General features: G+C 38.4%; 1 protein-coding gene across 1 annotated transcript in view; it reads left to right on the top strand.

Moving 5' to 3' along the window:
* LOC126089526 (tectonin beta-propeller repeat-containing protein) overlaps window positions 1-9,835 on the top strand; it is a 235,915-nt gene extending 226,080 nt beyond the window's left edge. Inside the window, exon 24 of the mRNA XM_049906916.1 lies at window positions 6,728-9,835. Coding sequence (XP_049762873.1) covers window positions 6,728-6,787 — 60 coding nt within the window. The 3' untranslated portion in view covers window positions 6,788-9,835. The remainder of the gene's footprint in view (window positions 1-6,727) is intronic.
* Window positions 9,836-13,428: the final 3,593 nt, after the last annotated feature.

The following is a 13,428-nucleotide window of genomic DNA, read 5'->3' as shown; positions in this document are numbered from 1 at the left end:
GAATTAACTTCTTGTTGTGGCAGTGTTGTGAAAGTGCTGAAGAACTCAGCAGATGTGATTTCTTTTTTCAAAGTTTTCTCAGCCATCTTACACTGTGCATTACATCCTCACATTAGAGGAAAGATATGTCGTCTCGGAGTCTTTTGCAGTGGCATGACTACCTCTGGTCTCGGTTAAATTAGTTGTAATTTGTTTTAATCTCAGTTGCTCCTTTACAACGGAATCCCAATATGTTGTCACATGGGTCAAGACTCTTGTGTTTTCAAACTTAATTTTGTGTTGGTTTTCAGGGAATTGCTTACCTATGGTCGACTTGTCAAGCTCTGGAACACTGATCTGAGTCCCTGTCTCTGCAGCACAGCACATGCATAACTTGCTGCTCATCACCCCACAGTACGGCAGGAAAGTAACTGGCTTAGCAGCTGACATTTTAAATGCTTTCAGGTGCCACCAAAGGAGGATGCCTTGTGAATTGGCAGAAGAGGCCAAGCCGGCTGCATTCCTGCCATACTGTGGGGCAATGAGCAGCAAGCTAGGATGTGTGCTGCAGAAACATGTACAGAAACCAGTGTTCTGGCCCACGCCATGAAACGAGATATTCTGTGTCCTGTTAAGATGGCATAGCTCTTTGTGTTCCTGGTGTGCATGGCATCCATTGAGAACGTGGAAGCATCTATATACAGACAATTCACACAGTTGCAGAGTGTTGTGCCAAGCACAAGTGACATATTAAAGAAAGGAAGCTTGACAAGTCAACCATAGCTGAGCATTGCCTGCAAAACAGACACAAAATACAAATTGAAAACATGAGAGTTTTGTCTCATGCACCAACATATTGGGATTCCCTTGTAAAGAAAGTGGCTGAGATTAGAATAAACAACAACAATTTTAACAGAGACCAGGAGTACACACTTAGTAGGGCATGGAGGCACACTTTGGATATCAAAAGGAGGCCAAGCTGGGTGCTTGACATTTGTAGGGATGTGGGAGCAGCAGTTTTGAATGTGGCACAGGCCTCTAATACCACTTGACACCGCACAGTCCCACAGTGGGCCAGAGCTGCTATGAGCTGCCCAACTCATCTTCTGCACGTGCATCATTTCAGCCATCTCTGATTGGTGCCAGACACTGCATTTGTGCCCGTATAAGCAGAAAATCATGCCAGCTCCAGCAGTCCGAGGTTTTCACTCCTGATGACAATGGTGGAGATAGGCTTCAAAAACTTGAGAATTTTATTCAAATTGACGCAACCTGAAAACTGAGAAGATTTTATTGAGACATGCTGCCTTAAAAGACTCCAAGGACAGAATTTTGTTCAAACTGACACAACCTGAAAACTGAGAAGATTTTATTCAGACATGCTGCCTTAAAAGACTCCAAAGACACAGCATGCTTAACAGTAAAATGGCAGTTGGAGACATGGGAGGAAGAGAAGATAGCTGAGATAAGCTACTTGGTTGATGTCAATACTAACTGCAATGGAAGATCATTGGGAAATTAGAGGCATCTAAAACTTGGACATCAGTGGCCAGGTAGATGAATGTTTAGTGTTGCTATTGTTCAGAGGTGGTGATATCAATTTATAACCACAGATTCAACATCTAGAAGGTTCATCCAATGATGGACAAGGGTCATAATCCATGTTTACTTCCATTACTGTCTGTAACGCAGCTGGGAAAAGTAAGATAACAAAAACTTACCACATAGTGGAGATGCTGAGTTGCAGATAGAGACAACAAAAAGACTGTCAGAAACAGAAAATGAGCTTTCAGCCAACAAGGCCCTCATGGGAGATAGAAAACACACACACACACACACACACACACACACACACACACACGTGAACGTATGTACTCCATGGAACTTCCACTCAGAATTGTAAATTGCAGATTTTTAGAAATGAAGTCATTGATCCTTACATACAACCTTGTGACTGTGCAACAAAATGTATCAAAGGAAAATTCAGTTATTAGATTTTGTTGCTGCTTTTAGGAGGTGAAATGCATATTACTATCTAACTTTTGGAACTACGAGTAACAGTTCCTTTGTTGGGGAGGAGAGGAAAATATTTTAGGAAAGGTTAGAAATGAAGAGCAGATCACTTAGGCCCCACGATGAAAAAGATCCACCTGCATTGACAATGAAGGTAAACAAGGTCTCAAACTGGGACTGGAGTTACTTACCCTTCCTTTTTAGTCTCCTCTAGTATACCCCTCTCCCCTCCGTGCCAAAGGGGCACTTAGTCCTGAAAGCTGGGTAGTATGTCTCTTTTACTTTTATAGGTGTTTGTTGACTGTATGTACTATATGTTGCATCTTCTGAAGGCAAGTACTGACCAGTAAGGTAACAGGGAAGACCACAACCAGTATAGCACATTGAGTGACCTGTCTCTGGATCTGAACACCATAAAAACATGGTTTGGGATACTCTTCAGGAATAACCACATACTTCTGCCCATAGTCATCCAAAGACTGTTACTACCACAAGAGCAGCTTTGTAGGAAGAATGACATTCACTTCATATAAAGTTAAAGACACTGTCGGTAGCCACATCACAAGTCACTCTATAAACACACTCTCTCTCTCTCTCTCTCTCTCTCTCTGTCTGTCTCCTCCCCCCCTCGTCCTCTCTCCCCCTTCCTCAACATTGCTTTTGGTGTACCTCTCTGGTGCATTTTGTATGTTACAAAATATGTACCAAGTTTGACCATAAAACTCATTGTTTGGAACTGTGTTATTTTATAAACGTTGTATAAAGCATTTTACACCTAAATTTCTACATGTTTGACACACAATTTTCTGAGTTATAATTAATTTTGTGTTTCTTCCCCCCCCCCCCCCCCCCCAAATCTCCTTTCATTTCTTTGTAGTTACACTTAAGAATGAAGTTAAAAGTATGACAAGGAAGTCTTTTTTTTTTTTAAAAAAAAAGAGTGAAAGAGAAAAGTAACTCTTATTCTAATATTTCGGTCCATGTTGTCTCATCATTGATTAGGTGCTAGTCCAGCTATTGAATTCCTATCTTCTTTGGCTCCACAGGTGCCATTTCCTTAATCTTTAGTGTTCTTTCCATGCTCACTCCTCCTATTCTATTCTTTTCACAGCTCCGGGATGTCACCCCACTCAAATGTGTTTACCAGTTGGGCTCTGCCTCGCTTCTCTGCACCATGATTTCCATCTTCTCTCTTTGTCCTGTTCCCCATGTTCTCTCCTGAAACAATAATGGCTCCAAATCCACATCATGTGGGATAAGCCTTCATTTCTTCTCTTGGAAGGGAACACCATCTCTTGCCTCCCATGTGTGGAATTGTCTACTCTGGAACTAATGACCATTTACTGGGCTCAATGTTTTATTAATCATTCCTCCCTCACCCAAGTTTTGTTATGATGGACTCTATGAGTGGCCTTCAGGCTATCACCCAGTGTTTTCCCCACCACCCCTTGATCTCTGCCATTCAACCTTTGCACCGATTTTGACCATGCTGTTTGTTCAGTTGATTTCCTTTGGTTTCCCAGCTGTGTGGGTATCCTGGGTTATGAGCTTGCCAATTGTATGGCTGGGAGGGCAGCCACCTACCCCCAATCTTTGTGACCCCTCCAGGGATGTATTTGCAGCTTCATGTCAAATTCTTTTTCAGTCAGTTGTGGGACCGTTTATGGAGGACCGTCCCCCTCGTCTAATGAAACTTGTGCAAAAATGTACCATCCTCTGCTGTCTTCATTTTAGCCATAGGGATTTTTATTCCACATTTATCCATTCTCCTTTGTAGCTGTGTCCCCCTCCTCTCACAGTAGTCCATAGTTGCTGGACTGCCCCCATCTTGTGCCCCTTCACACTAAATACGCCCTCCCACTTTCCTTGTCACATGTGTTAGTGGAGGACCCTTGTGGTTACATCTATCCTCAGTTTTCTTTGTGAAAGTGATTTGACTTCTCAGACTTAAGTGCCTTAATTTCTTTCCAGAATTGGAGTCCCTCAGTTAGCATTGGTGTCGATTTGGGAGGTCTTTGGCCTTGCCTCCATGCCAGCCAGGTTCCCCACCCCCTCCCTTTTCCCCTCTTCTTCTGTATGTGTTGTCTCCATTTTGTTGCAGTCATAGTATGGAGTGGGATCAGGACGGGTAGGTGGTGGTGCCGGTGCCCTGTAGTACCTCTGGGGTGTTCCTGCTCTCAGCCCACCCCACCTTCCCTCCCGTTTTTGTTACTCTGCTTGCCACCCTGACATTCCTTCCACCTCTTTGTTTGCACATTTCCCTTTCCCATTGACTGGACTGTGCTGCTGGTGTTGTTCCTACCTTAGTTTTTGCGACCTTGGGTCATGGGACCAATACCTTAGTTTTTGCGACCTTGGGTCATGGGACCAATGACCTCATGTGTGTTTGATGTCCCCCCACCCCTTCCAGTCAACCAACCAACCATAGACCTGTGGCTAGCAGAGGCAGTGTCTACTTCTAGTGGAGATCCACTTCGGGTTGTTAGCTGGTGTGAAGTACTACTTGATGTAGTCTGCTGCCAATGACAAATGCAGTGGCAGGGTGGTATTTGTGGCCACTCATCCTAGCCCTGTTATGATAGGATGTCACGTTTGGTCATGTAGACCACTGAAGCACCCCAGCAGAATGTAATCCAGGTCACCACTGCAGTGGCCTGATGCTTACACCATGCTGCATTGACAGTGTTCCATTCCTAGCAGCAGTTGGCAGGGCACAGTGTGTGGCAACTGAGCTCACTTAAGTGCCAGAATGGAGGCTTTCATTATGTCAACTCAGCCATTCTTGCAACTTCTCCAGTGGATTGTGGAAGGCATCCTTCTGGCTTGCCTGGCTGCAGGCTATGGATACTGATTTTGAAAGTGTTTTTTATGTCCATTAATCATTCCAATATTTTATTCTTTTATGAAAAGACTTATTAATGGACTATCTGATTACCCATTGTTACCATGTTACTTTTATGTCACTGCTTTTCCATCCCTTCCCAACCAATAGAGGTAAATTTCAACAGCACTACCATCAGTCAGCCAAGGAATCCAATAGTCACTGGATGTGACAATAATATCAGTCTTTTTGAATGTTTTCTGTGTCTTGGCCTTCCAATCTATATCTTTACCAATATGTCCACACAGGGGTGTGAGTGCTAGACAAATCTTATGTGGTGTTATTTCTTTCCAGTAGTAGTAATTGAGATGTGTTTTGCTGAAATTATTCCATACATTCCACACTTATGCTTTAGTAGTTACCCCTTCCCACCCATACCCCCATATCCACCATTTATGGTCAGTTGTCATCATGACTGTCACCATTTAGTGCAGTAATATCGAATACTGTGGATACAATGCTTATATTCATCACATTGAACACTTCCTATCTACACACACCATTTATAATGCTTTCCTACTAACAAGGAGACCTCTTTAATTCTCTAAAGCTAGAACTGGTTTTAAATGGGCCCCACAGCTCAATGTGGTAGAATGCTTGTCTGCTATGCAGGTGGCACAGTTTCAATTCCTGGCTGATGCAAATTTTTAAGCAAAGGTGCATATTCTATGAGCATATCTGTGAAATGTAAAATACATTAAGATGGAAGGGAGGAGGGAGGATGGGGTTAATTGCTGGTTTGTGTTTCAGTCTTCTTTTTTTTGTCATTTAGTTTCCATTCAGTTTAAATATGTATGCTATCTAAAGAAAAAAATTCATCCAATATACTGTGCTAATTAACACAGCTGATTATCGTGTTTAGCCAGTGATTAGCAGTCTGGAGTACTACTGATTTTTTTTTTTTATATATATGTAGGCATCTTTGTGTCAGTCAGGAATTGAACCCAGACCACTCATGTGGCTGGCAAGCATTCTACAACCCCACCTTGCAGCCTATCAAATAATTGTCCTAATTTAAATGAATTAGCAGTACAACATGTCCTTAGTTCTCACCACCCACCTGGCCATAATTTATGTTAATTTTTTCCATCTCAGAATTTCTTCACAGTAAGTGCTCCTTTCTTCACACCATTTTAGTTTTCATTTTCTGCCTTGTATATTTTTTGCTGTCCCCCCTCCCACCTCTATTACATGCAATGCACTAAGCTTTTCATTCTTACTAAGCTGTGCATGATGTTTTAGCAGTAATCAGAGTCTTGCATATTACCCTGTCTTTCATCTCAAGTTTTCAAATCCCACCCAGTGCGGTTCCCAACAAACAGTCCTTCCAGTAAGTCTCCCCTGACCTGGGGTTCTGTCTGATTTTTCCAAACTCTACTTCTTTTCCTAAACCTCTCCAGTCCTTTTCCTTCACCCCTCTTTCTTCATCATCAGCCTGTCTGCCAGAAGAAGGGGCCACTGGCTTCAAAAACTTGCATATGTAAAACCTTTTTTTATACGTAAGTTCTCCTGCTGCTGCTCAGTGAGTAGATTTTTTTTTCTATCCAATTACATTAAATGAATGTTGCCTGAGCCTGCAGTCATGTGTGTGAGTTGCATTTGTGTATGTGTGCGTATTGCTGACAAAGGCCTTAGTGGCCAAAAGCCATAATTGTGTGAGCCTTCTTGTTGTGCTTATCTGCGACTCAGCATCTCTGCTATATGGTTAGTAGCAACTTCCTTCCTCATAATATTGTTACATTCTATCCTGGATTTTCCATTGTTTGACTTATGTTTTACATCTGTTGTTGTAGCCAGTAAAAGTTTTATTATTGTGAGTTGAATCCACCTTTAGCTGTTGTTTTGTGTTTTCAGGGAAACTGGCAGCATGTCAGTGCCCGTGGTCTTAATGCCGCATCATTAATGGACAAATAAAAATAAAATTTGTTAGTGGAGGAGAGGTTCACGAAGATACTTGAGTCGGGAAGGTCTTTGCACATAATAGAACTTTTATAGGTGCATAGTGTTTGCTTATTTTACTAATTCAGGAAATTTTATCTTATTTGTAGTTTTATAGTTAAAAATGGGCTTGCAAATTTAGACTTGCAGAGTTTTCATTGCACAAACAGGAAGAGTGTGAATATTGGTAGATAAGTTTATTGATTTAGCAGCAGCGAAGAAAATTATGGAATGACGTGAAATGAAAAGTGAAAAATGCTCTATTATTCATAATTTTGTTTTATTTTACTTATGCGTGCACAGGACGCTTGTTAATTGTAAGTTTAAAACTGTTGATTTGGTGATAGTTGTCTGTTATGGTAGACAATGTTTTTTTTGGTGAACTGAACTGGAGTGGTGAAAGGAAAGAAAAGGGGAGAAAATGCAAAAATGGAATCTAGTGTAAATGTTCAGTCAGCAGGAAACAAAGGGTAGAGATCAGAAGACTTCAAAAGAAGAAAAGTAGGATTTAAAATAAAAATTGTATGAGAAGTTGGTAGCATATTAATAAATTCCTTTTTCAGTGCTGGTAGTTGATATTTTTATCATAAAAGAGGTGCAAAGCTAAGTATTATGATCATCATCTTGTGATCTCCCATGACTGTCTATTTGCCAGTGGTGCATTCTAAGCCACATACTATTTTTATTGTGCTGCTGTTATGCAGTATCTTTTCAAATTACAAATGTGATATTAATAAACCATTATTTATGGGCTTCATTGCCCCTCCTATCAGTTATTATGTTATTGTATTATTTATGTAAATATAAGAGGTTTAAAGTATATTCAGTGAGGATCTCAGTGCAGCACTGAGGATTTGTTGAAAGGCCATGATGCAATTCACAACATTGATAAATATACTGTAGTAAAAGTGCAAGAGAACTGCCACAGATGTATTATAGGACTGCTATTTCATGTACATAAATTCTCAGATTCCATCAAAATGGCCACTTGTTCCTTTTTAGTATGCATGTTGACATAAATTTTTATTTTTACTTAGCATTTTGTTTATAGTATTTAATTTTAAAATTTTTTGTGTTATTGGGGTTCCTGTAATGCTTGTTATGTTGAGTGCTTGAATATCATGCTTATTAAAAAAAAGACTTAGTGATTATAGTGAGGGAGCTATTAAGTTTGCTGATGAATGAAATTAATGTGACCATGTTAACACAATTTTGTCTCTGTCATTGTGTTGGATATTGTTTGTACAATTAATCTAATTACTTTTTTCTTTCTGTGTGTTATAGACTGAAATAACAATGAACTAAATTTCCTGCTCTGTTTTTGTTTGAGAATTTGTGAATGGTTTGCAATTTTATGTGGCAGTGCAAGCAATTTTTATGAAAATTTGATGTTTTTCTATAGCAGCCAGAAACATTGTCTGAATTGTTAGTGTGTCACTGCTAAGGAAAATTAGGTTTTTGTTTAAAATACAGCCTGAAGAATATATGAAGTACACTGAACATCTCCATCATGTACAAATGTCCACAGCATATATTTATAAGCTCATCTAGAACTACACAGTAGTTCCTAATATAAATGTTTTATATGATGTTTTCATGTGACTGTGAGTAGCTTTTTATACTGAAACATTGACCCAGAACATCACCATACATTGAAAGGACTGCATTTAAAGCAGTTATTTGTTGGTCTTAGGAATTTATAGCTGCAGTGCATAGCAAGTTCTGATTTCCTATAATGGAACTGTGATAATATTTTTGTACTTGTGTTTAATGTGTTTTGTGGCCCCTTGTGTTGTAACTTGAAAGCATGATATAATAATGCATGAACATGTATATCATATGTAAATTGTGTGTGTTACTAATTTATTTCTAGTCATACCTGTGATAGTTCGTTTTACACCACATGATGGTGGGACTCAATATGAAAAATAACAATGTAATTTGAAAAGGCTCTAATTCTCCCTTTATTGTGATACTTGAAAGGAATTATCTGCTTCAAACTATTATACAGAAATTATTTGCATTATATTAAACATCTCAATAATAGTCCTTTGTACTGTAGTGGCACAGGTCAAGTGCATAGATTTCATGATTATTGCAGTTTCTTTTGACACTTTTTTTGTAAAAATCTTAGTACATTCCAGAAAACAAAAAATCTTACTTTGTGTCAAAATTTATTTTATGTACATTTTAATAATTTTTAACTGGTACATTGCATACAGGATGACTACCATGCTAAGCCAACTGTTAATTTTCGAATTATAAGTTGCAGATATGTAGCTTTTTATTTGAAGTTTTAATCTTTTGTTGTACAGTTATTCATAAAAGGGTTACATTTAGTATGAGGAGATATTTGTCAGCACTAAAACTTTCATTTTCAAGTATGTAAACAGAATGTTTTGTAGTAAATTTTTCAGAATATTTGTCGCATTAACGTCAGAGATATTAAAGAAAAAAGTCTTGCCCAGAAAACACACATAACTATGTGAATAGGCTACTTTGCTTGCAGGATGTTATCCACAGCCTGAAATAGTTAAATTTTAAGTGTAAGATACAACTTTAGAAACATTTGTATTTAATGGGATTCTACATTTGGTACTTGCAATTGTAGAATCTTCTCAGCCACAAAAGAGAGATTCAGCCATTTGTGTTCTAGTAGTTTAAATTAATTTATTTGAAGTGCCTGAGCTGTTAACTTCATAGACATTTTATGAGAATATTTTGGTACTAATTAATTCAAATAGTTAATACTGTGCACTTATTTACAACTGAACATAAACAGTATTTAACACTTCAAAATTCTGTGAGGACTGTTAGATGTACTGAGCACTATGGAACTTCTTGCACATTCCATAAGCCACAGGAAACTACAGTGGTATGCTTAACTTATTTTGTCTGCACAAATAAAAACTTCATCATTGAGTATAATTGTGGTTACTGAAGGGAGAATTCATTTACCAATTGTACCTTAAATACTATGCAAGATGTGCTATGTTCTTAAGTAAATAAATTATACTTTTAATTCAAAACAGAACTACTTGTATTCATTTTCATATTCCCATACAAATTATCTGAGTGTACCAAATTCTCCATCTAAGCTGTTTGCTAGCTGGTCGTAGAGAACATACTATTGAAAAATGTCATATTTTAACTTTAATCAAAATGAAAGCAAACACTGATTTTTTATATTGTGTAAAGAAAAAATATCAACTGTGGATCACAAGTACAGCAGAATAAATATAAGCACAACTGTGTTCTAATTTACCTGATGTAACATATCTGAAACTTTGCAAAAACAGACATAATGTCTTATGGGACAACAGCAATCAATGATTTTATAATGTTACTTAAAATCCGTCTTGATTGCAAAAATTTTTTTTTTATTTTTTTATTATTCATATGACCGGTTTCGGTTCATTCAGAACCATCTTCAGATCTGATATTTCAGTTACAGGAGTAACCCGTCCAAATCCAGCACCTTTCACGTGCTACGTGACGTAGCACGTGAAAGGTGCTGGATTTGAACGGGTTACTCCTGTAACTAAAATATCAGATCTGAAGATGGTTCTGAATGAACCGAAACCGGTCATATGAATAATAAAAAAAAATTTTTTTTGCAATCAAGACGGATTTTAAGTAACATATCTGAAACTCATTGTTAAATTTAGAATCACATCGCTGGTAATATAATGTTGATGCCTTTTAGAGCATTTAAATTCCCGTTGAGCTCAGAATATGACGCTGAGAGGTTCTTTAATTACAGCACAGAAGATATATTTCTTTGTTATCACATGACAGTACAGAAGTGCAGAAGATGGTGTATGTGATGTGCAACAATTTGTTAGTATTAGTAATTATTTCATTCAAGGATCAATTTATCATGATATTGGATATGTCAGTTTAATATTAGCAAATTGTTAGTCATACACATACATACATACATTACATGCATACATAGGAGTATACACATGTGTTTAATGAGTAAATGACAGGTCAGGCAGCTGGCCAAGGCCTTGTTGAGGGAACCATTTTCTCATTTGCCTGACATGATTTACAAAAATTTAAATCAGTATGGCCAGATGGAGCATGAGTCCCTGTCATCCAGTGCCTTAGCAAATGCAATATCTCACTCAGGTTTTCCTAACTCTCTAAGCAATCTTTAACTGTGTTGTATGCAGTATTTGAGAGGAACACACTGACTGCCCGTTGAAAAAAAATTTGCTTTAATTGTATCTTTCTTCTGCCTGGGCAAATTATTATGCAGTTTAATCCCTGATAAAAAATGGCGTTTAAATGTTTTTGTTTGTTTCTCCTGGGTAAAAATAAGTTCAAAATGTCTCTTGTTCCATAATCATTTATAAAATTATCCTTCCTACCCCTCCTAAAGTGGCGTTACGTCATCCACCCAACCTACACAACATCCTGGTGCATCCCTATGCCACCACTATCAACTCCTGTCTTCCTGTGGAAGATCAAAGTGCAAGACCTGCACAATCCAACCATCCAGCATTTCCTAGTCCAGTCCTGTCACAGGAATATCCTATGCCATCAGGACCAGGCCGCCTGTGAGAGCAGCCATATATATAATATACCAACTCTGCTGCAAACACTGCACAGCTTTTTATGTCCAACCAACTTTCTATCAGGATGAATGGTCACTGCCAGACTCTTACCAAAAAGAAAGTTTACTACCCATTGACACAACATGTAACTGAGTATAACATGCTTGATTTTTAAACAGTTGTTTCACACCCCGGGCTATCTCGATCCTTCCGCTTCTCCACCAGTCTCTTTGAACTACGCAGATGAGAGTTATCCTTGCAACACATTCTTCACTCCCATAATCATTCTGGCCTCAATCACTTTCCCCATATACTCCACCCAGCAGTGTCCTTTTCCTCCATCCTGTCACCCCCTCCCAAATTCATGTCACGACTTCACCTTCAGTGTGTACTGCTCCGCACCGGCTCCTACAATCATGCATCACATGCCTAGCCTGTATACCTACCACCCATCTTTCGGTATTCCTAGATGGCAGACCAGCTGTCACCTGCCGAGGTACAAACCACCTGCCCCCATCTCTCCCTGCCACCCTCTTCTCTCTCTCTCTCTCTCTCTCTCTCTCTCTCTCTCTAGTCACCTCTCCGTACACAACCCTGGTCTGATCAGCACATTGGTGGATGAATTCAATTGGCACAGTAAGGGTACCAAATTTCTTAAATATTTCCTTGTCTTTTATGTATACATCACATTTTTTACTACTGGTATCTGTTAGTATATGGTCTAAGACTAATGCTAAGTTTTTAGTTCCCCTCATAGCACTTTACCACTTACGCTATTCAGAGTGTTTAGGAAGTCATTACTTATTCCAATGATAAAAGTTGTGTTAGTGTTTAACGCCTCATAAACTATGTTAGTCTGGGACCTGAGACTTTGTCTAGGACTTCAGTTAATTTATTTGAAGAAAATGTGTCCACGTTGTCAGTAGGTGAGTGATACAAACAAAAAGATTAACTTTTTATGGAAGTCAAGCTTTATCAGTTCATTGGCTGAACTTTAAAAAAATATTTATCTATAGTAATTATGATCAGAGTTTGTCAATCTTTAAAAAATGTCCCAATCTGATACAAATGAATTTTGTACTTCTGTATTTATATTTTAAAAAAAGGAAAACATGTTTGGCAAAGTTACCTGGAAAACTGGGCAACTTTGCCAACTGTGTTAAAATACATGGAAATCACTAAAAAATTACCAAAAAATAAGTTTAAAGCAATGAAAACAAATTACACATTAGTATGAAACAATTTAATGCAAAGATAGTTACAAAGAAAGTGATACAGAAATCTTCAAAGTTAAAAGAAAAGTTTAATGTTTTCATCAGAAAAGAAAAATGTACCTCTGCTTTGATTAGTGATGTACAAAATGTCTTTTACATTCAGGGATACTTCATCTGACACATATGGGAAGTAAAAATTTTTTCCCATTTGTTGTATGAAGATGTGACATCTCAAACTCCCAAATTGAATAAGTTTATCAAAAAACTGCTTGACACTTTTTTGTCAGCAGTGTTACTACAACAAACATTCCAAGCTTTAGTTTTGTAACATCCTGGGCCATTCAGGCATTAATTTCACAATGCTCATGAATGGCTGAATTATGATCCTCTTAATAGCAAAAAGCAAGATCACACTGGATCAACTAATTCCTGACTATCTAGTTCTTCCACAGATTCTGCATCTTGTTGAAGCTCAGAATCAGATGTTTCATGGAAGTAAAATGCACGGTCAGATTCATCACTTCTGTGATGGCTATTCCTCTGAGTGTTCTTCCTTCTACCAGTCCCCTCAATTTGTTTCATTACAGGGATACTCGGAAGAGATTGGTGGTTTATCAAGTGTGATTTGTCAACAGTTTCTCCTGGTGCCACATCACTTCTCCTTCTTCACGTCTTCAGTGGACTCTGACTACCATTTTCACAACAGGCTTGAGGTTCATTCATGAATGAATCACTAATTCTCATAGGTGCGCCATTGCCATCAGATCTCTCTGCATGTGGGGTTCTAGAACAAACTTCTTCAGGATTTAGTGGCACAATGCCACATTCATTTTCTCTCCTC

Source organism: Schistocerca cancellata, chromosome 1 (genome assembly GCF_023864275.1).
Source record: "Schistocerca cancellata isolate TAMUIC-IGC-003103 chromosome 1, iqSchCanc2.1, whole genome shotgun sequence".
In the NCBI taxonomy this organism is placed as follows: Eukaryota; Metazoa; Arthropoda; class Insecta; order Orthoptera; family Acrididae; genus Schistocerca; species Schistocerca cancellata.
This window is presented reverse-complemented; position numbering and strand designations above follow the sequence as displayed.